The sequence below is a fragment of the Loxodonta africana genome, chromosome 3, assembly GCF_030014295.1.
Source record: "Loxodonta africana isolate mLoxAfr1 chromosome 3, mLoxAfr1.hap2, whole genome shotgun sequence".
Taxonomy (NCBI): domain Eukaryota; kingdom Metazoa; phylum Chordata; class Mammalia; order Proboscidea; family Elephantidae; genus Loxodonta; species Loxodonta africana.
The window spans coordinates 161,554,223-161,576,651 of record NC_087344.1 but is presented as its reverse complement, the minus strand read 5'-3'; the positions used below and the strand labels follow the sequence as shown (position 1 = coordinate 161,576,651).

Below are 22,429 nucleotides of genomic sequence, written 5' to 3'. Positions count from 1 at the left end.
TTATTAGATTCAGGTAAAATATTTTTGGCAAAAATGCTACACAGGTCATGTTGGTTGATTCCACTGAGGGGTAAGCAGTTAAGCACCTTTCTTCCTTGCTACTTCAGATACACATTTAAAAGATATATTTATCTTATCCACCATTTCAGGTGTTTTGTACCACCATCAGGAGGGTTCCTCAGGGTATGCAGTCTCCCATGTTGTGAGAAACAGATGCCCTTTTGTACTGACTTTCCAGATCACAAACAGTAACATCTTTACAAATGGAAAAACAGTATTGTGTCTACTACCACCTGAGGCGAGGTAATACAAAAAGCGAGAGTTTGAGACAAAATCTTCCATTAGGTGTTCCATCTTACCAACCCATTTTTACATTTATAATTCCCTAAAATCCAAGGCTTGATACAGGTGTTTCTTGGAGTTTAGAAGCCTAAGGGTCAGTTACATTAGTGAAGAACAAGCTAACTCAACAAATTTGGGTTAGATCCTTCCCTACATATTCCTTTTATATACTGTGCTAACAAGCTAAATATTCGAGAGCTAAGGTCAGATTTAAAAGAGTTGGAATCCAGTATGGAAGTCTGTTTCTCATCTATCAGTTAAAAAAAAAGGAGAAACTACCATTTCTAACTTGACTCTTCATGATAGAAGAGGAAGAAAATATAAAAAAGAAAACTAAACTTGTTGAGAACTTACTATGTGTCTGCCGTGTGCTACAAATGATTCAATGCATCTCCATAGTAATTCCATGACCTGGATATGACTACCTTCATTTCACAAATAAAAACTTGGAAAGTTCACACAGGTAACTGATAAAAAAAAGGTTGAGATCAAAGTCTGCCCAATGGCAAAATTCATGTTTTTCCACTACTCAAAATGCATCTAGAAAGATAACAATTAGCAGTTCCAGTCTGATGTTTTATTTGGTTATTCATGGACAGTTCTGAATAGCCTAAAGAAAAAACAAATTTCTTGAAAGAATAGTCTACACATAACAATTGCTTCCACACATCTTATTCATCTAACCCACTGTACTCTGGCTGTTGCTTCTACTCTAACAGCTCTTATCAAGGTCATTTATATCTTCTGTATTGCTAAATACCATATTATATTTACTTCATCTCTTGCCAACACTTGAGATCACTGATACCCCAATACCACTTCTTGAACACTTTTCCCTTGTCTTCCATTACCACTCTCCTGGAACCACTCTGGAGAGTACCACTCGTTAGTCTCCCTTGTGTCAGTTTGTTGTACCACGATGGTTTGCATGTTGCTATAATGCTGGAAGCTATGTGCCACCAGTATATCAAATACCAGCAGGGTCATCCATAGCAGACAGGTTTCAGTGGAGCTTCCAGATTAAGACAGACTAGGAAAAAAGCCTTGGTGATCTAGTTCCAAAAATTAGCCAATGAAAGCTTACAGATCACAATACAATATTGCTCAATATAGTGCTGGAAGAGGAGCCTCCTAGGTTTGAAGGCACTACACAATGGCAACAACCATGAACTCAAATGTGCTAATGATCATGAAGATGGCAAAGGACATTTCATCCCGTCACACATACGGTTGCCACGATTTGGAGCTGACTCAAAGGCAACTAACAACCACCTTATTGTTCTAGTCTTTAAATGTTGTTTCTTCTTCTGTCCTAACTATTCTACTCTTCTCATGCTATAAATTTCTTAGGAAATACCACTTCTTCCACCACATGAATTACCACCTATTTTGCTAGTGGCTCCCACAACTTCAACACTTGATTACTGAATGTCTACCATGTGCTAGGCATATTCAGTGATGAATAAAAGACTTGATTCCTACATAATGGGTCTTACAGTCTCTACCTCCAGCCCAGATACATACTTTTATGCAAATAACACACACCTTCTAAGTTGGTTTGCCAACCACTGCCTCCCCCGATGAGGTATTTTTAGAAGTGCCTGGCTATGCCAATGTTTTTAACATGTTGCTGTAAAAAAAAAAAAAAAAAAAAAAGTAGCACTCATTTCCATCTACTTTACTTTGCAAATCTCTCTAAAATTTGACTGTTATCATCTTCACTGCTAGGTGGCTAGTTTAGCACTCACCTGGATTACTCAGAGCCTACAACTGTCTGTATACCTACAATCTTTTCCCCAATTCATTCTTGACAGTTGAAATGACTTTTCAAAATGGCAAATCTGATTATGCTACACCCACCCATCTTAAAACTCTTCAAGGGGTTCACAGTGCCCTCAGTATAAGTTCCAAACCCTTTTTTCAAGACTTGGCTTGAAGAAGATCCAGCTCTGATAGCCAGCATAGTATATTACCACTCCAACTTCCACTGTTCCAGCTGTATTGAACTTTTCAGTTCCTGGAATACATAAATGTTCTCTTTCAACTCTCAGGCTTACACATACTCTATTCTCTTTTCACTTTCTCTTTGCCTGGTCCGGTGTCTTCATCTTTATAAATGAAAGAGATAGATTCCACAAGCAACAAAGTTTGGGTTAGAGCTTTCCTTAGTATATCCTGTGCTAATCTCTATCGTAGCATTCATTGCCCTAACATAGAGTTATAAACACTGTGAAGGGAGGTATATCATAGCATTCATCACCCTAATGTAGAGTTATAAACACTGTAACGGCAGGGACCGTATTTATCGTGTTCACTACTCTATTCCAATACCTGGCATATAGTACACATGTATTAAATGAATTAAAATTCTTAAGTCTCTACTCACAGAGGAGAAAAAAAAGGAATTCATTTGAAAACTTTTTCCATTTTCTAATTTAATAGAAATAACCAAAACAATGCGGTTTTCAAACAAGGCTTTAAACTAATCTAATACAACTTCTACAACACATTCCAGAGCATTATAACAAGAATATTTACAGGCAGCTAATGTATTAAATAACCATGAAAGGAAAAAACTTGCTTTTATTACACACCAGCAAAAAACACAGGAACGAAACAATTAGAAACTGCAACCTTGTTTTAAAAAAAAATTAAATATGATTATTTAGAGAATACGATACCACAGAAACAGCAACCTCTCTTTAAGAATCATACTGAAGGCTGTTAACTATGTGCAAAAATAATATGAGGGGAAAAGACCAGTTGAAATATTGAAAGCAAGGAACTAGTAAGGCTGTGAATTTTAACCCTTTGTATGTAGGTAGGTCTACATAGAAAATCAACAGGCTTTCAAATTGCACAAATCTTTTTTTTTTTTTTTATAAGCTTATATACATGTTTCACTGTGTTTTTAAACATAGTAAATGCCTACTATTCTTCAGAACAGGAGCAGACATGCATTTCCTTCTTAAAATTGAAATTCAGGCCACATTTGAAAGGGAGTATTGCAGTGGCACTTACAAAATCATTTCAGTCCCTTCCCATATACAAATTTGGTGAATTTAAAAGAACAGCATCTTTAATTTTAAAGATCACTTGTTAAAAAAGGGCTAAACTTAATTTTGTACATTTTTGTAGTTCAACATGACAAATAAATCCAAATTAACCTATTTTTGAAGATGATTTTGTTTTTCAGATACAATAAAAAATATATAAAGGACCACATAGGCAAACACAAGAAACTAAATGGAAGAAATGCTATACATGCATTTTGACCAAGTAAAAGAGACCATTATATCCAAGAGTACATGTTGAAATCTGAAATGTCTATGTAAACTGTGGCATATAAATTTTTTTCTTAAAAAAGTACCTTCAATTTTTTTTTTTTTTACTCAAACACCTACTTTTAAAAAAATATGCAACTTTCCCCAATTTGTAAAATAAAATGCCACAATATATTGTCATTAGCTCCAGCATACATTTTAATTTCTTAATTTTTAAAAGATAGACTGGGTGATATGCATACAAACTTTCCTACAAAATCACCATCAAGGGGAGGATTATGACATGTTATTAGGCAACAAACTTAAAGCAGTGTTATTGCTTTTTCAAGGAGGAGATAATAAAAGAAAAAATCCAAGTCCAGTACATGATCAAACTGTGATGCACCTCAAATATCTTGTTGCTGTATCTCACCTTCAGCAGATCATTAACGTATACGGTATGTATTAAGAATTCATGATATGAATTAAGAATTTGATTGTTTTAAGTAAGGGTGGTAGGGTGGGTAGATTTTTATAAAACTACTGACTGATCCAATGCTGAGTATGCAAATAAGCAAGGCTGACTTCAATAAGAAACAGGATTTTTTTTACTTCACATGTTGTGTGAGAGTGGGGGTAGGTAAGGGATTTAAAGGCCGAGGGAGAGGGAGACACAGCATCCACCCCCTTTTTGGATGGTAAGTGACCCTTCAATAATGTATGGTAGGCCACAATCCAAGGGCATAGTCAGAAAACCTGAATCTACTAGCTTATTAACACTATTCACTAATAATTACGTGGCAGGATACCTGCTGAGGTAATTGATAAATCTACAATTTGCACACTATAAACTTTTATGTTCTATTTAAAGGCATTATTTCTTTGGATTAACGAAAAAAATCTCAAGATCTGTTAGAACAAAAGGTGAGACTTAACCGATTTCAAAAATTAAATTCCCTTGCATAAGAAATGGAAGTCAGAAAGTATCTTGTTAATTCCAAAATAATAACAATTTTAACAGTGGACTCAATAACTTAAATCCTTTCTCTGTAGTAGTGGTTAGATGTTTCCAAGCCAAATGCTGAGAAACACAAATTTAGGCCGGCAGAACAGATCAAGGAACATTTTGTTCTTAGTTTTCTGATGGAAGAAGGAAACTGAAGTGTGGCAAAAATTTAGGAAGCTTTTAAAAAAACATCAGACTTTCCCCGCCCCCGAAGACTAAAATACTGCCTTTTTAACAAAGAATACAAATGTAAAAGAGTATCAAAACAAACTGCCTTCAGGTATTGACGGATAGTCAATGTTAGTCTTTTTAAAGCATAAATTAATACGAACACCTATAAGATATCAGGATATCAATTAAGCTTTTGCACTTTTTGCCACAGTCTGTATCAGACAGAGCTGAACAAAATCAGCTTAGAAACACAGCGATCAGTGTGCAAGAAAAAAGCTTCAATAAAATCTAAAGTGAACACTTGCATTTAATGGTGGTTTGTTGATAGCTATCAGTTTAATACTAATTCCTCAGCAGTATAAAATATCATCTGGTATCAGAAATGGAGCCTGCTAAATGCTGACAATAAAGTGGCGTTTGAAGAACCAATCTTAAATTAAAAGAAACAAACAAAAAACAAAACTCCATCTAACATGGAAATGTTTTTAAGGGAACACATTATCTTTTGAGGCCCTAAATCCTAATAAATATTTACTTAAAATCTGTTTCTCCCCCCAAATGGCAGAACCTATTCATGAGTTATCATCAAGAATCATGAAAAGGATTCTTGTAAAGAGCAAGTACAAAATACTAGGACTCAAAGGTTTGACAAAAGGAAGCTATACTCCTATTCATTACTTTAGAAGGTTTTCCAAAAATGTGCCCCTCATAAATGTCTACTTTTAAACTTAAAAAAAAAAATGTATGAGAAAGAGGGATAAAGGCATAGGAAAAAAAACATTTTTGAATGATTTTCCCCCTTTCATAAGAAAACTCTTCTTAGGACTTTGAAATTTGCGTAAAATGATAGAACAGCTTGGTGTATTTTTTGAAGTTTTTATATACGTGTATATATATGTGTGTGTATATTTTTATAACAAAAACTGAAAGAGGAGCTAAAAGTAAGCCAGGGAATAAAGTAAGTCAAAGGCAACAATAAAAGCAATACGGTTTAAATACATTATCAGAAGGCTGGAATCATAGTCTTCTTTACCCCCGCCCCTTGTTAAGAAAAGAAAAACAACCCAAAGGAATTTGTATAATAATTTCTTTAGAGCACTTTATTGATTTAATATGCACTAAAAAATATTTACCTCTTAAACAATTATGTCAAATAATTTTCTTTTCTGAATAGTCTACTGTCTGAACTGCTTAAGCTGAATTTTTAAAAAGGCAAATGATTTGCCACAATATGTTGACATCTGAAAAATATCTAATGGCAAATTCTTCTATTTTGGTCACTTTATATTCTAATGTGTCCATACAAAAGTAGGACTAAAATTTTTAATCCAACAAAAGAGAAGCCTGTACACAGTCTAGAATGCACATTTTGGGATCTGAGCATCACAAATGAAGAGAAGAAAAATGAACCAGAGCCAAGTTCGTTTGTCTGCCTCAGGTGCTGTAATCAGGGTAGCAGAGGTGGGTTTACTCCAGTGACCATTCAAGTGGGGATCGGCTCATTTTCAGGATTTACTTACAGGTCTCTTCTAAGTCCTTTAGGCCCCCAGTCCATGCAAATGTCCCACTTTGTGGACGGATGAGTAATCTAACCCCACCGGGTTTATTTCAATATTCTGATATTTCAATAAGCTGCTTCTGAAGATTTTATTTGAGAAGTCTGTTCTCTATTAAAATAAGATAGAACCTCAAAATATGAACGTGAACATTAGAAATAGACAGCATATATTACAAATCCATTCTTGATAGGAACATTAGTAAGAATACACATTAGCTTAAAAAACAGCCTCAGCAAATGTTGCTGATCTGCCAGAAGTTTTAGTTCACTATTTACAAATAAGACAAAGTGAAATACAGAAAATTTTACACATTTGGTAGCTGACAGATTATTGTTTGCCAATAGTGGTCTATCAGAACACGGATATGAAGGAAGGCTGGATAGAAGCCAGTTGTTGCCTTCTCAAGCAAATTTAAATGTACAGAAAACTAGATTAATTTTAAAACAAACATTCTGTCTTTCATGGGAATAACTGTATGATCAGATGATTTGACTGGGAAGTGTCCTTGTGTGGAAAAGTTTTCTGGAAATGACTACTATAAATGTACATGATCCACTACTGAAAAGTTATATTTATTTCAACCACACCTTGCTCTTAAGTTCAACAATTAAAGTTGATTAAATGATGATCAATGATGTTTCCTAGACCCTAAGTATGACTCGAAAATGAAACTACTGTTGAGCTCTTTAAACCAATATAAAAACTAAAGCCCAACAGCATCAAAATGAAAAAAAAAAGTGATGGCATGATTCAGTGAACATCTGAATTGACATTGAAGTGGAATCTGAGCTACTTTTAAGTAGAAAACAACCCAGTATGTCTGTGTGTTGTGGGGGAGGCGTAAAAGTTGTTTAATAACTGCACTCTAGTCCAAAGAGACAATTTATCCAGGGACATGACCTTCAAGTATTTACTAGTACACCAGTATCCTGCACCATCCGATACCACATGATCATCAACATTTGTTCGTCTCTAACAACCAGAGAACCACCCTCTTTAGTAACAAAAATCTTCGTATCATTTCACTTTTGCCTTTTGATTTTACTTTTAAAGTTGCAAATTAAGTTCTTTCCCCCTTTTTTGACAAGAATGTGTTTTCTGTCCATTATTTCAATCTAATACTGTGTAAAAGCTATCGGCTTCAAGAAGGTGGCCACGGTAGCAACACTTAAATAAACGTTTTTTTGTTTGTTTTTTTCCTTCTCTTCTTTTTTGCTAAACAAGTGATTTAAGTCCATGTCATTTTACTTTATATGTACTGGTCTCTCATCTGACTTTAGGCGTTTTCTGCGGGGCTGTATAAAGTCTTCATCAGAGTCCTCAGTTACCTCGCCATCATCCTCTTCCTGATCAAACTCTGGCAAAGGTGCGAAGGTCCTGTCTGAGTAGATCTCTGTGAGTTTATCTTCAAAGTACAATGCAACTGCTTTCCCTGCCTGAGCTACTTCTGAATCAGCCTGCAAGCAAAAGATAGGAATATTCACCTATTGGTAATGCATATTCCTTCACCAAGTTTGCATGGTCTGAAAAGCTTACCTTCAAATTAATCTCTTGTGTTTCTGCATAAACTTGAACAACTTTCATCATCTAAAAAGGATACCAGAGTCAAAAAAAAGGGAAATTATAATCCTTTCTAAAGTTATGAGACTGTATAGGATTGGTGACGAAAGTCAGCCATACTAGGGAGAACAAATTGCTATGACCAGGTTAACTGCTTTCTAAAATTTATAGAACATGGAACCACTTTTTTACAAAGATCTGTTACTAAAGCTACTGTGAAACCTCAATAATTGTCTCAAATTCTGAATTAGCAAGGTCAACCTGAATAGGAATTGATCTGAGTACAACTATTTAAAAGAAAAATTTTTGTGAAACAAATGATGTATGTTGTTTAAACAAATTGTCAAACCTTCAACAAACGGCTTATTTAGAATTTTATCCGCATGTCAGTATGTTCATCGTAAATTATTTAACTATTACTAAAGCAGGTAAAAGCGAGAATCTTACCAAATGCCAGCTCTAGTTCATGAAAGCATGTTTAGTTGGACATAATCTGGGAATGTACTTTCTAAATTTATATTCACATTAGCGAAGTGTTACTATATCTTCTGTGACATTGCTGTCCTCAAGGTTTGCTATAAAGGTGACTACGCTTTTCACCTTATGAGGATTTTTTTTTTTTCCCCCCAATTTAAAATGCCATCTGGGTGCTTCCAGAGCAGCTATGGGTATACTTTAGATATGATTTATTTTAAAAAGTCACACGGCACCCAAAATTCATTAGCAATAAAGGGGAGAGTTTTGGTATTAAAGTAATCTTTTAAAGATTTTGTGGATTCTCATCAAATTCCATGTTCTTCTCTTAAAAGAAAAATCTTTTTAACAATAAGAGACTTGATTTTATCCCAAAGATAACACAGACAATTTCCTTGAAAGAAGTATAAATCACATTTCTTCTCAAGGCACAGGACTGCTTACCCTTAAACCTTATCCTCAAAAAAAATACATAACCAAAGTTAATAAAAGTCACATTGCTGAGATCAGAAAACTCAACATTATATACTCTGGGCTTCTATGCAAGATAAGCCACCAGAGATTAGTTTATGCTTTCATTTACATTTATATGGCCAGTAGTAATAAAATCTAAAGACACGGGTACAGGTGCAACCAAAGCCTTACCTAAATGTACCCGAAATGCAAGCTGTTTATAATAATTTCCCTCAAAATCTACTTAACTACAAACTACTTGCCATATTTATCCCAACCCTTAACTCATTTAGGAAGGGATAGGCGAAGATATTCTCACTTTATTATACTTAAGTACATATATTCTACATTTACACACAGTAAACTTTTTTTTTTTTTTGGAGCTACAGATACAATCAAATTTTACTTTTAACAGGAATGAAGCAAAAAGAGAAATTTTAAATCAAATTAGAAAATTAATCTTTTGGCAGGAAAAACAAAACAAGCAAAGAAACTAACAACCCAAAACTCTATAGTTTGGAAGCTTAACATACTTCATTAAACCTTTCACAGTTCTTGAAGATCAAACGGACATCAGCCACAAAGTCATCTGGGATTTGGTAGTGTTGGGAATGTTTTTTCTGAAGCTTCTTTTTCACGGTGGATAAATCCATTGGTTTCTTTATAATTTTATAGTAGTTTGGTATCTAAAAAAAATAAATAAGGATAAATAAGAATTCCTTAAAAATGCTACACTGTTTAACTGGAAAATACATAGTATATTAATTTTAGGAGAAAAAAAATGTGTGATTATTGAGGTAGCTGCTTGCAAATTTGGGGGACAGTAAATGTATTTTAAATCTTCTGCCCAATCATATCACAAAAATTACATTTTATTCATTCAGAGTACATTCCAGGCTCAACGGCTAATGGAAGTCCCCGAAGTCCTATCTTTAATGACAAGCAGATTTGAAAAAAATTATACTTATGACCCCTGAAGAGTTTAAAAAAAAAAAAAAAAGACCTATTACAAAATGTATCAATATTATAATTAGAATATGATGTATTTTAGAGGATATAACTTTATAACAGAGAACTCTAGACACAGCAACAGGGGGAGAAAGACTACCAGACTGCCATAACTACACAAATAAAATTTCCATTAACTATTTACTGATCGTGCTAGGAAGCACTAGCACCTCCCTTTGCCAAAAATTTCTACCCTCGGGATATAATTGAATACAACAAAATTATTTAAATAATCCATAAAAAGAAAAAATTTTTTAAAGTCATTTTCTAATATGAAGTACCTGAACGTGAAGACTGCACAGACTTCTAGAAATCAGATGATTACTATTTGTACAAGGTATCTTCTTCCTTGTATCTAGACCTTTTCTGTTTTAAAATTCATTTCTCAGTCTACCTGGTACATAAGTCTACTACCATTTAATATTCTATAACATGTCTGCTACTCAACAGTACCTTATTCAATAACTAATGGCTAACAAATAAAATGTGTGTTAGCATATTCTCATTCCATTTATGAAGCACTGAGCACATCTGGTCTTGCTTTTATTACAGAATTTGAGAGCCTATCTTCCTTAACAAAAGTCATCTCACGGATAAACAAAAAGCACCAATTTGAAAATTTTCCCGAATCTTTTCTCAGTCTTCACTGTTCATATTAGGTTTATGAAGGCAGAGTTAGTCTGAAAGGTTCAAATTTACACTTTTATTCAAACGCTTACTTTCACAAAGACTAATTTCTCCCCAACAGAGCCTAGAATCTTAGAAGTAGAATCTTAGAAATAATTTAGATCAATATTCCCACTTTACAGTTTTAAAAGTAGAAGCAGAAAATTACGTAATTTCTCCAAATTAATAAAGTTTGTTAATGGCAGAAAGGAAATCAAATCTTCTGACTCCTAATTCAATATTCTTTCCGTTACACCTGTTTCTCTTGGGTAATTAAATTCATTAAGCAGTACAGCAACAAAATGCTCAAAAACAAATAATAATTTTAATGACTGAATCTCACTTCTATTTAGCCCTAATAAAATTTCTGATTAATAGTAAGTGCTTACTATGTTATCAGGCACTTTGTTAAATACTTTATACAACTATGAATCCTTAGAATAACCCAATGAGGTAAAAAAAATAGTATTAGAAAAGAAAACTGAGTCTCAAAGAAGTTGAGGACCTTGCTCAGAAGTCTTAATTTTAATACAAACAGTGTGAGGCCAGAGCCCTCAGATGCTTAAGTATCACGCTAGACCTCTTCACCAGGGAGCTACTAGGGCAGACAACTCACCGAAGCAGGAACTGGTTCCTGGAATTCGATACTTAATTCATGGCAATAGAGGTAAAGCAGAAGACGTTCACATTTCTGGCCCAAAAAAGGAAAGGAAAACACATGAGATATTTTTCCATTTAATAAGATATTCTTGAGAAGGAGAAGTATATCACTACAATGTATTATCCCAATGAACTGAACATAAAGCCCCCTACATTCCAGCTATCCTACTAAACATATACACTCAAAACCACCTTGTTTTCCATTTAGTTTTAAGACGATCTTCTGCTGTACTTTAATTGAACTTATCAAAGATAGAATGCCTTTATTCTAATCTGATAACTAAGGTACCTACTTGTAACTCTTGATTATTTATACAAAGGGAAAAGAGTCATAAAAGCAACGTACAGCACTTTGTGCAAAAGAACCTGGTGATCTATGAATTATCACTGTTGCTCCTCATTGTAACTCTTTGAGGCAGGCAGGACAAGCATCATTATCCATTATTAACCCTTTCTTCAAATGATTCTACCCAGGTTCAAAATTAAATAAAACGTGTCCATGTCTTCTCAATCCAGAATTTTTTTTAGACAATTAGAAATAAATTGGAATGCATTTCACATTTATAGTTTTCTATTTGCTTATATTTCTTTTAATATAATTTGTATATCCTAAACACAAACCTTCACTTGATAGATAGCCGAAGAAGGAATTTGTAAGTATATACATCAGATAAGAGCCAACATAAGCCTGACGATTACAGAACTATGTTAAAGGTATTTTGTGTCTTTGGAGATCAAGCTACTTTCTCAGGAGAAATTATTTTAATTCAAATTCTCTACCGAATTATTCCATTTATATAATTTCGCAAAATACCCCAGAATAAAGAAAATTAGGAATAAATTATTGTAACTAATAAAAGAAAAAAGGCATCAAAATATTATCAGTCACCTTCAAAGATCAATTACAGACCAAATAAACTTCCTGAGGGACCAAATTACTGGACTGAGGGCTGTGGGGACCATCTAGCTCAACTGGCATAATAGTGTTTATAAAGAAAACAATCTACATTCTACATCTGGGATCTTAAAAGCCTGTGAGCGGCCATCTAGAATACTCTGCTGGTCTCACCCCTTTGGGAGCAAGGGAGAATGAAGAAAACTAAAGACACAATGGAAAGATTAGTCCAAAGGACTAATGGACCACAACTACCATGGCCTCCACCAGACTGAGTCCAGTACAACTAGATAGTACCCGGCTACCACCACTGACTGCTCTGACAGGGATCACAATAGCAGGTCCTGGACAGAGCTGGAGAAAATTGCAGAACAAAATTCTAATTCACAAAAAAAGACCTGACTTAGTAGCCTGACAGAGACTGGAGAAACCCCAAGAATATGGCCCCCAGATGCCCTTTTAGCTTAGTAATGAAGTCACTCCTGAGGTTCACCCTTGAGCCAAAGATTAGAAAGGCCCATAAAACAAAATAAGACTAAAAAGGCACATCAGCTCAGGGGCAAAGGCTAGAAGGCAGAAGGAGACAGGAAAGCTGGTAAAAGGGAACCCAAGGTTGAGAAGGCAGAGTGTTGACATGTTGTGGGGTTGTTAACCGATGTCATAAAACAGTATGTGTAATAACTGCTTAATGAGAAGCCAGTTTGTTCTGTAAACCTTTACCTAAAGTACAATTAAAAAACAAAACAGTAACATAGGTACATAAACAAATTCATGTAGATTCTAGGCTTAAAGTTCTAGCTGCAGAGTCTAGCTTGTTCACTCATTCAACAAATATTTACTGAGCATATCCTATGCACTCTAAACAGCTTTGAACAAGACAGATCAACTTCAAGGACTTTACAGTCTAGTAGGAGAGAATGACAAGTAAATATCTTAGATAGGATAGCTAAGAAAAGCCTCGCTGATGAGGCAACATTTCAGCAGAAATCTAAATGAAGTGAGGAGATAATTTTGGATTTTTTTTTTAATATGACAGGAAGATGTTAGAGGATTTTAAGTAAAAAAGAGACAGACTTGTCTATATTTTTTAAAGAACTTCTGTACACTACAGCATGTAAGGGGACAGAGTAGAAGCAGGGAGACTACTTAAGAGATTATTACAATAGTAAGAAATTAGGAATGCTATTTAGGGTGCTAATGGTGGAGGAAAGTAAGAAATGGTTGGCGTAACAATCACTCTTAATTCTTTTTTTTCTAATAGGTTTCTGGCATGAGTAACAGATGTGAATGGTGATGCCATTTATTGATGGGGAATATGAAGGAGAGTGGTTACTATGCTGTTATTTGATTGGTTTTTGTTTTTTAAGGACAGAATTGAAAAACAAGATTTAGTTGGGACATGCTAATTGAAGAAGCTGGAAATAAGTCTTGAGCTCATGGCTAGATATACAGATTTTGAAAGTCATCAAGATATCATTAGATGCTAAGATTAAAAAATTAAAATTAATCAGGTTACACTAATGAAAAAAAATGATGTACAGACAGAGACATACAGAATCCTTAACAAATCAGCTTAATGGACACTTACCCTTTGGTCCACGGGGCTTAACCCCTGTGCAGTTTTCCCCTTCTTACTATGTTGTAAATTATCACAATCATATTCAACTTCTGGTTTCCCAATATCTCTGCAAAATGTGCATATCCAGTCCCCACTAAACATGGAAACAGGCAATTAGTCCACATAATTATAACAAAGACTGCTCTAGAGGAACCTTGCTCCCTAGTGGTGAGTCTCCAATTTGTTTTCTTAGTTTCCAGTTTTGGGGAGAGAGAAGGATCTATTCTTGTCAAATCTCAGATGAGGCTGTGTGGTAAGAACCCCCCTCCCCCAACTTTTCCCAGTCATCCTTCAAACAATTACCTCCTGGAAAGCATTATAAAAATGGTGTCCCTACATTAAAAGGGGGTTTCTTCCCAGCACAACGTTGACATTCAGTACTTGTGGTGTAAGACCAATTCTCTGAGACCCCATTACTACCCTCACATGGACTCCAAACTCACAAATTAAAAAAAGGGTACAGGATATGAGTCCCTCAGGCATCCTGTACTCTTTTGGCATATATTAAACATGCCAAAAATAACAATTCTTCTTTTATGACCAGTCAAAAGCCTAGAACACACTCACACACAACCTGCAAGTACATACACCTTTTATCTTTTAACTCTAAATCTCTATAAATTGTTTCTATCAGGATTTCTAACAAATAGGCTCCAAAATCATTCATTCCTTTTGTTCTCTTTATATAGTATATATAAAATATTTTCATGTAAATAACACATTCACAAATAAAAATATACATGTATAAAAATAAGTCTAAGAATGGTACTGACTCATCTATCAGTGCCAAGAGTTTACAATTTCCTCCAGACATCATTCTGCCCTTGAAACAAAGAACTCAGTGATGAAATCCTGACATTCCAGCAGATGTCACTACCCAAAGAGAAATATGAAAAGTCTTCATTTCAAACCAAAACGCCAACCTTTTGTTTTCTAAAAGAGGAGAAAAAAAAAAAAAAAGGCCCTGTTCTATCCCTGCCAAATACCTACACCTCCTAAGCTTTAGGTAAGAATTATATATAATTCTTTAGAAAAACATTCTAGCCCTGTTTATATCCACCAGTTTTCTAATCTGAAAGGTTGAACCTTTCAAAGAGTAAAAAAAAACCCATTGCCATTGTGTTGATTCCAACTCATAGCCCCACCCTATGGGACTCAACAGAACTGCCCCATAGGGTTTCCAAGGAGCGGCTGGTGGATTCAAACTGCTCATCTTTTGGTTAGCAGCTGGCACTGTTTAATTAAAATCACTGGAACTCAGGAATATGAGAGGAAGTGTGAATTTTTTTTTTTAATCTACAGGCAGAAAGAAGCTTCATTTTCCCTAAAGAACACTGGTCTATTTTCACTTAAAAAAAAAACTGGGGTTGTGGGGGTTGGGGGAAGGAGGATGATATTTGAAAGAAAGAAATGTAACTCGACTGTTTAATGTTTATGAGATCAGTCCGAGATAACAGACTGCATGAACATAAAATGCGAAATGTTAACTGGAAGGGATCCAGAGGTCTTCTAATCTAAACCTTACCCCTTTTTAGATACAGAAACTAATCCCTGAAAAACGGTGACTTGTCCAAGCTCATTAAGCCAGCTAAATATAAAATTAAGACTGAAATATCAGCCCAGTACACTTGCTCCACTTTATTAACTGGTATCATCAGCTTGCTCTGGGGCTCACCAATCAATGTTTTAATGCTTGAAACCCACTTTAGCTGTCATCAGGTCAAAACAGTCTGAGGACAAGGCTCATATTTCCCCCAATCTCTTTTAAATTACCTTTACCTCAAGTTTTTATCATTTAAATAAGGAATTCATTAATTGTTCATTCCAAAGTTAATGAGTAAGAGATACTCCTAAAAGCTTATCTCTGAAAAGCCCTCAGAAATCCGCACACAGGCAGTCACTACCAATTGACTGTTTTCAGTGGTCAAGGGGAAACTATTCCCTAAAGGGGCAAAAAAACCCTATTTCAAGACATTGAAGGTGTTCTTAAAAAGTACTTTTCTTCTTCTTAAGAGCATTTTGAGAGTTTTTAAACTTTAGAAAAGTCAATTTTGGCTAAGTGGTATTTACAAACCAAACCACTGTCATAGACCTTATTAAGATTAATGGCTATAGACTAAAAAATTCCACTTCAGAAGTAAATGAATTAACTTTCTCCAACATCCCAGAGTTCCCTTTCCCCTCATAATTTACAGTTTTATCTAGTTTTCTTACACTGAGTATAAACTGAAGCCCAGGAGATAGTCTATTCTCTATCATTAACATAGCACTCAGATCTTAGACATTTTATTACTAAGCTGTCATTTTTTCTGAAGGCACTGACAAAGGAATAATAGATTCCTTATTTTATAAAAATAGTATGCATTGGTTAAGAAGGCCATCTGTCCTGATTAACTTTCTGCTATTTTTTTAAGCTTATAAAAATAACCCTCCCAAAATAAATATTTCACTGGTACCTTGGAAAGCTAAGAAGTGTTGGAACATGACAAGTTAGATGAAAGACCTTTGGACATTTTTCGCAGCACAAGAGATCCCCTCCATTTTGGCAGACAGCACACCAGTCTTCATTTGGGTCATCATCTTTGTTGCTGCCATCTCCTCCAATCCTTGCCGACCTGTGCATGAGGCTTCGAACTGGGGATTTTCCATTAACAAGGCTGCTGAGCCCTGACTGTTTGCAGCTTTCACTCATATCCGTAGGTTCAGTTTTCACATGGTTTTCCAAGCTTGCTAATGCATCCAACTCACTCTCTAGATGCAGGTTGGTTGAGAGAGGTGGTGTCAAGCTACTCTCGGGACTGCTCAACTAAAATAAAACGACGACAGATTCTTGAAGAATCACTTAATCCTTACTGCATGCAGTATGTGTATTTAAAAGTTATGCCAATATATACAAATATATGGAAATAACTTTTAAAATTACATTGTAAATCACATTATTGACATAAAGCAGTAAAAGCAACTCCCAAATTATTTAGGCATGTTAATAATATGATTTTAGAGGGCCCGTCTAACATTGGTTCTCTCAGATAATAAGGTAATTAATTAAGCCCCCCTTAAGCACACTGATTGGGAAGTAGTTTATGGGTATATGTCTCCTACTATGTCATATTATTTTTTTATTTTTAAGCACATTGATTGGGAAGTAGTTTATGGGTATACGTCTCCTACTACGTCATATTATTTTTCATAACAGAATCTGCTACACAGTGTTTGAGGAGCCATCAAAAATAGTCTTCTGATCACCAATCATTCTGATAATGTAGGAAGATCCTCAAAATGTAAAATAAGTCTTTCACTGCCCTTTTGTACCCAGTGTTTATGCGGTACTTTCCAAACCAAGTTCTAGATGAAAAGGTGACACTGCTTCAAAAGCAAGGTTAACTCTGTTGTCTCCAGTTCTCTAAATCTACAGATACTGAGCTGAATATACTAATACTCTGAGTTGAAATCCCTAAACAATAACCATGTGCAAAGTGATACACAACCTGGGCAGGAAGAAACCAAGATGGAAATTTCCAAACAAATAGGGATGTCATTCTAAATTATAAAAAGTAATAAATGTCCCCACTGAAGAACTCCAGAATGGTTAATAATTCATAAGCCAAAAGGCAATCTTCCCGCCACAAAACTCTTTGACCATTAAACTTCTTTCATGTCAACAGCCTTGATGCTGAGTGCACTGGTCCAGGATGGCCAAGAATCTTCTTTGGCCTCAGATTCAACGTAACTATTGAGATGATTAATGAATTTAGAACAAAACAGATCCCAATTTAGCACCATGGCAAAAATATTGACTAATTACAAACTCGATAATTCCAAATGAGTGCTTAAAACAATTGTCTTTTATTTCTTATTAATTAGAGCTGCATCTTAAACAAAAAAACCTGAGTCAGAAAAAGAGATAGTATTTGGATTGTGCCAGGCATGAAAGTTCAAGAAAAAATAAATATCCCCAGAGCCACTATTCAGTCTAACAGACTTAGAGATGGAAGAATCATTAGAGTGACCTCCTTACATCCCTGCTGGACTCACGTGGCAGCTTACCATGCAGGCACTCCTCCTGCCATCCTCTGTCTTTTCTTGTTTCACAGCTCCTGAAAAGCTACATATTTCGTCCTCAGTCCCAGGTTCTTGCTTGACCTTCACTTGATCAGATTTGAAACTAAGACTTGTCTTCTCGGCAGTTCTCCCTGATGACCCACAGCTAATACAAAACAATACAGGCCACATATGTTTAAATGTATGGCATATATATAAACAACGATATAAAAGCCAATGTTCATTAAGATGAAGACAATTTACGAATCTTATAGAAGATGAGGACATCTCATAATACAGTGAAGAGAAATGTGATACAAGTCTAGCTTCAAATTCTTTAAAAATATGGATTGAACTTTCACAAAATCGTAAACACACGTTTTATGGTCTGAGGCACTTAAAGTAAATAATTTAAGGAGTCTAGTAAACAAACCAGTAAGACAGAATGTTAATGACTGCTTCTCTTCATAAAAGTAGGTATCAACTTTTCTCTACCCCCAAACATCTGAGAAATAACATCATTAATAATAGTGGTTTATGAAACTTCTTCAAAGGAAGATTATTTTGGCTTTATGGGGCAGGAGATTGGGGAAAGGGGATACAGAGTAACGAATAACCCAGAACATCCGTAGGTAATGTGGTGGTTAACATCATGTGTCAACTTGGCTAAGCTATGATTCTCAGACGATTGGCAGACATTATGTAATCACCTTCCATTTTGTGGTCTCAAATGAGCAGCCATCAGTTAAAAGGGGAGTTTCCTTCTGGGTATAGCCTGCCTCCAGTATATAAATGGATGTTCTGGCAAACCTTGCTGTCTTTCTTGACCCTGAAACTCTTCTCATCACCTGACCTCTGATTCTTGAAATATTTAAGCCTGCAGAAGTCTCTGGCCAGCCACTTGACCTGCATATTTTGGATGTGCCAACCCCCACAACCCTGTGATCCAGCACGAGCCTCCAGCCTGCCATTTGGCCTGCAGATTTGGGGTTTGCCAGCTCCTACAACCATATGAGTCAACAAAGGTCTTCAGCCTGTCGCCCGACCCACGAATGTGGGAATTGCCAGGTCCCACTATAGTATATAAGACATTTCCTTGAAATAAATTTCCCTCTCCACACCACCCCCTCCTCGTTCTCTCTCTCTCTCTCTACAGTCATTGTTGTTGTCATCAGGTGCTGTCGAGTCAGCTCAGACTCACAGTAACCCTATGTTCAAAAGAACGAAACACAGCCCGGTCCTATGCCATCCTCACTATAGCTGCCATATTTGAGCCCATTGTTGCAGCTATGTCAATCCATCTCATTGAGAGTCTTCTTTTTTCACTGACCCTCTACTTTACCCAGCATGATGTCCACTTCCAGGGACTGGTTCCTCCTGATCACCTGTCCAAAGTACAAGAGACAAAGTCCTGCCATACTCACTTCTAAGGAGTTTTCTAGCCTTCTAGCCCTACTTCTAAAACACATTTGTTCCTTCTTCTGGCCAAAAAAACCCATTGCTGTTGATTCCAACTCATAGTGACCCTATATAGGACAGAGGAGAACTGCCCTATAGAGTTTCCAAGGAGCAGCTGGTGGATTTGAACTGCCCACCTTTTGGCTAAAAGCCAAATGCTTAACCACTGGCTCCACGGTATATTCAATATTCTCCATCAACACCATAATTCAAAGGCATCAATTCTTCTTCCATCTTCCTTATTCACTGTCCAGCAGCTTTCACATGCATATGATGCCACTGAAACATGGCCTGGGCCAGGCACACCTTAGGCATCAAAGTGACATCTTTGGTCCTTAACAGTTCAAAGAGTTCTTTTGCAGCAGATCTGTCCAATGCAATACGGTGTTAGATTTCCTAACTGCTGGTTCCATGAGCACCGACTGTGGATCCAAGTAAAATGAAATCCTTGACAATTTCAATCTTTTCTCCATTTGTCACGATGTTGCTTATTGGTCCAGTTGTGAGGATTTTTGTTTTATGTTGAGGTGAAATCCACAGTGAATCTATGCTTCATTGGCTTTGCTCCTCTAGAGAACCCAAACTAGGGCATATGGTACTGAAGGTGGTTCTAGAGGAACACGGTCTTAAGGATGAGTTTTCTGAACTGGTTTTCAAGTCTGGCTAGACTTCAAGCGTTAATGATTCTATTTCCAGTAATAAAGAGACCACTTAAATTTATGGTGTGATATGGCAATAGAAATACACAAAATATCACCACCACTGGATCAAACATTTATAACAGAAAACTATACAATTGTGTATTTCATACTTTTCAACATTTCTGTCAAACTGAGGAGTATAATGGAGTTGGCTGGTTGCTCCCACTTTTGCTAAACAAAGTGGAGATAATAAAGGATGTGCTCAGGGCTTCAGAGTTCCAGCTCAAGTACCACAAAAAAGACCTGAGTTTGCTATTTGTGCCCTGAAAGGATGCCTTATTACTTGTAGTGATACAGAGCTGATATTGCTGAAAACCAAACCAAAAATCTTATCCTAAGAGTAGCTGAATTATAACACCAATTGAATTCCCAACCTCAAATGGTATCTGAAGTTAAAGTGAGGATACTGATTAAGAAGAAATGAAATCCTGAAACTTGAGATGGGGACGTATTGGCAGATAAACTAGAAGTTGGAGACGCTAAACCCCTAAAATGCTGTTGAATCACCCCTGCCAACACAACCAATCCTCTCATTCCCATCAGAAGAGACTAATCCAGCTTTGTCTGTTAAGCCACCTTCCCCAGAAAAAACATTCTTTCTACCTCCACCTGATGAGATTAACCTATCTGTGTCTAAAGAGTCCTTGTCTGAGGAGTTGCCTTGGACATATGCCTTGCAAGCCATTGCTGAATGTCCCCAGGACCATTTTTGTTTCTAGGCCTAAAACTAGACTTAACATACAAAGTGTAACCCATGAGGCAGTACGCTACACTTCAAAAGAACTGCTCAATTTTTCTAATAATTACAAAAACAAACTTGGGGAATATGTATGGGAATGGCTGTTAAGGGTGTGTAATAATAGTGCAGTCTGACTTTATTGATGGGTCCCAGTACACAGAAATTCTTCATTCAACGTTTCAGTGCAAGAGAATAGAAAACAATCTAATAGTTTATTCGGTTGGTTGACTGAAAAGTGGAGCAAGAGGTGGCCTATACTAAATGAGGTTGAAATGTCAGAACTGACCTTTCAACATAACTGTGAGGAATAAAGTTTTGAAGAGAGTCCCAGCAACCCTGAAGACTACTGTGATTCCTCTTCTGTGTAGGTCAGACATTACAGTGGAAACTGCCCTAACTGAATTAAGACACCTAGCTACAATACAGAATGACTGAATCATGGGGTACCAGAGGCCAAGGGGTGGCACTTAATCACCAAAGACAAGGTGGGTGTGGTTACTATAATAGGCAGCAGAGTCAAAGCAATAATTAGAATAGTCTCACTTCACATGGACTTATGGCACTGGCTACTTAGTCATGGTGCCTCTAGGATGGGAAACCTACTAAATGTTTACTTGATCTATACAAGCATAAGAATAGGAGGTCAGGTGAAGAGCAGTCTAACTTGAATCACCAAAATAGTGAGTCACAGCTCCTCAATCAATTCCCAGGCTTGAGTGAGTTTATAGACCCACAACCCCTTGAATGAAGGGAAGGCCAGATCCCTTTGAAGAAGAACCCCACTACACTGCCAGAAATTTATACTGTATTTCACTCAGTCTTCCACAAAGGGGTCTACAGCCTTTTACAAGTTACTGTTCATTGGAGGAAAGGAAATAATCAGACTTTTTAAGGATTACTGAACACTGGCTCGGAACTGACACTAATTCCATGAGACCCAAAATGTCACTGTGGCCCACTAGTCAGAGTAGGGGTGTATGGCAGTCAGGTTATAGGGTCAGTATGAGTTGGAATCAATTTGACGGCACCTAGTAACAACGATGACAAACTCAGGTCCACCTCACAGTGGATCCCCAAACCAATTCGGTAGTGATTTCCCCAGTTCCAGAATACATAACTGGAATAGACATACTCATCAACTGGCACAACTGCCATGTGGATCCCTGACATGCAGAATAAAGGCTGTCATAGTAGAAAAGGCCAAGCAGAAGCCATTAATTAGAACTGCCCCCATCTGGGGAAATAGTAAACGAAAAGCAATAAATATCGCATTCCTGGAAGGTTTGCAGAGATTACTGCCACCATCGAGGACTTGCCATCATCAAGGGGGTGGTGATTCCTACCACATCCCCATTCAATTCACCTATTTGGCCTGGGCAGAAAACAGATGGATCTTGGAAAATGACAGTGGATTACTGAAAACTTAACCAGGTGGTGACTCCAATTGTGGCTGCTGTTCCAAATGTGGTTTCATTGCTTGAGCAAATTAACACAAATTAATACCCAGTGTGCAGCTACTCATCTTGCCAATGTCTTTTTCTCCATCCCTGTTTCTAAAGATCGTCAGAAGCCGTATTCCTTTACTTGGCAAGGCTAACAATATACCTTCACTGTACTACCTCAGAGAAATATCAGCTCTCCAGCCCTATGTCTTAATTTAGTCCACAGGGACCTTGATCACCTTTCCCTGACATAACACATCACACTGGTCCATTACACTGATGACACTATACTGATTGGACTTAGTAAGGAAGAAGTATCAATGATCCTGGACTTACTGGTAAAACATTCGTGTACTAGAGGGTAATAAATTAA

At 36.4% G+C, this 22,429-nt stretch overlaps 1 protein-coding gene across 5 annotated transcripts in view; it reads right to left on the bottom strand.

Moving 5' to 3' along the window:
* Window positions 1-3,197: 3,197 nt before the first annotated feature.
* TRIM33 (tripartite motif containing 33) overlaps window positions 3,198-22,429 on the bottom strand; it is a 139,037-nt gene continuing 119,805 nt past the window's right edge. For 2 of the 5 annotated variants that reach the window (XM_064282387.1, XM_064282389.1), the window contains 7 exons: window positions 17,723-17,882; window positions 16,132-16,481; window positions 13,646-13,769; window positions 11,119-11,193; window positions 9,362-9,514; window positions 7,878-7,928; window positions 3,198-7,798 (listed from right to left, as the gene is read on the bottom strand). In XM_064282387.1, coding sequence (XP_064138457.1) covers window positions 7,586-7,798; window positions 7,878-7,928; window positions 9,362-9,514; window positions 11,119-11,193; window positions 13,646-13,769; window positions 16,132-16,481; window positions 17,723-17,882 — 1,126 coding nt within the window. In that variant the 3' untranslated portion in view covers window positions 3,198-7,585. The remainder of the gene's footprint in view (window positions 7,799-7,877; window positions 7,929-9,361; window positions 9,515-11,118; window positions 11,194-13,645; window positions 13,770-16,131; window positions 16,482-17,722; window positions 17,883-22,429) is intronic. The other 3 variants (XM_064282388.1, XM_064282390.1, XM_064282391.1) reach the window with 2 other exon arrangements.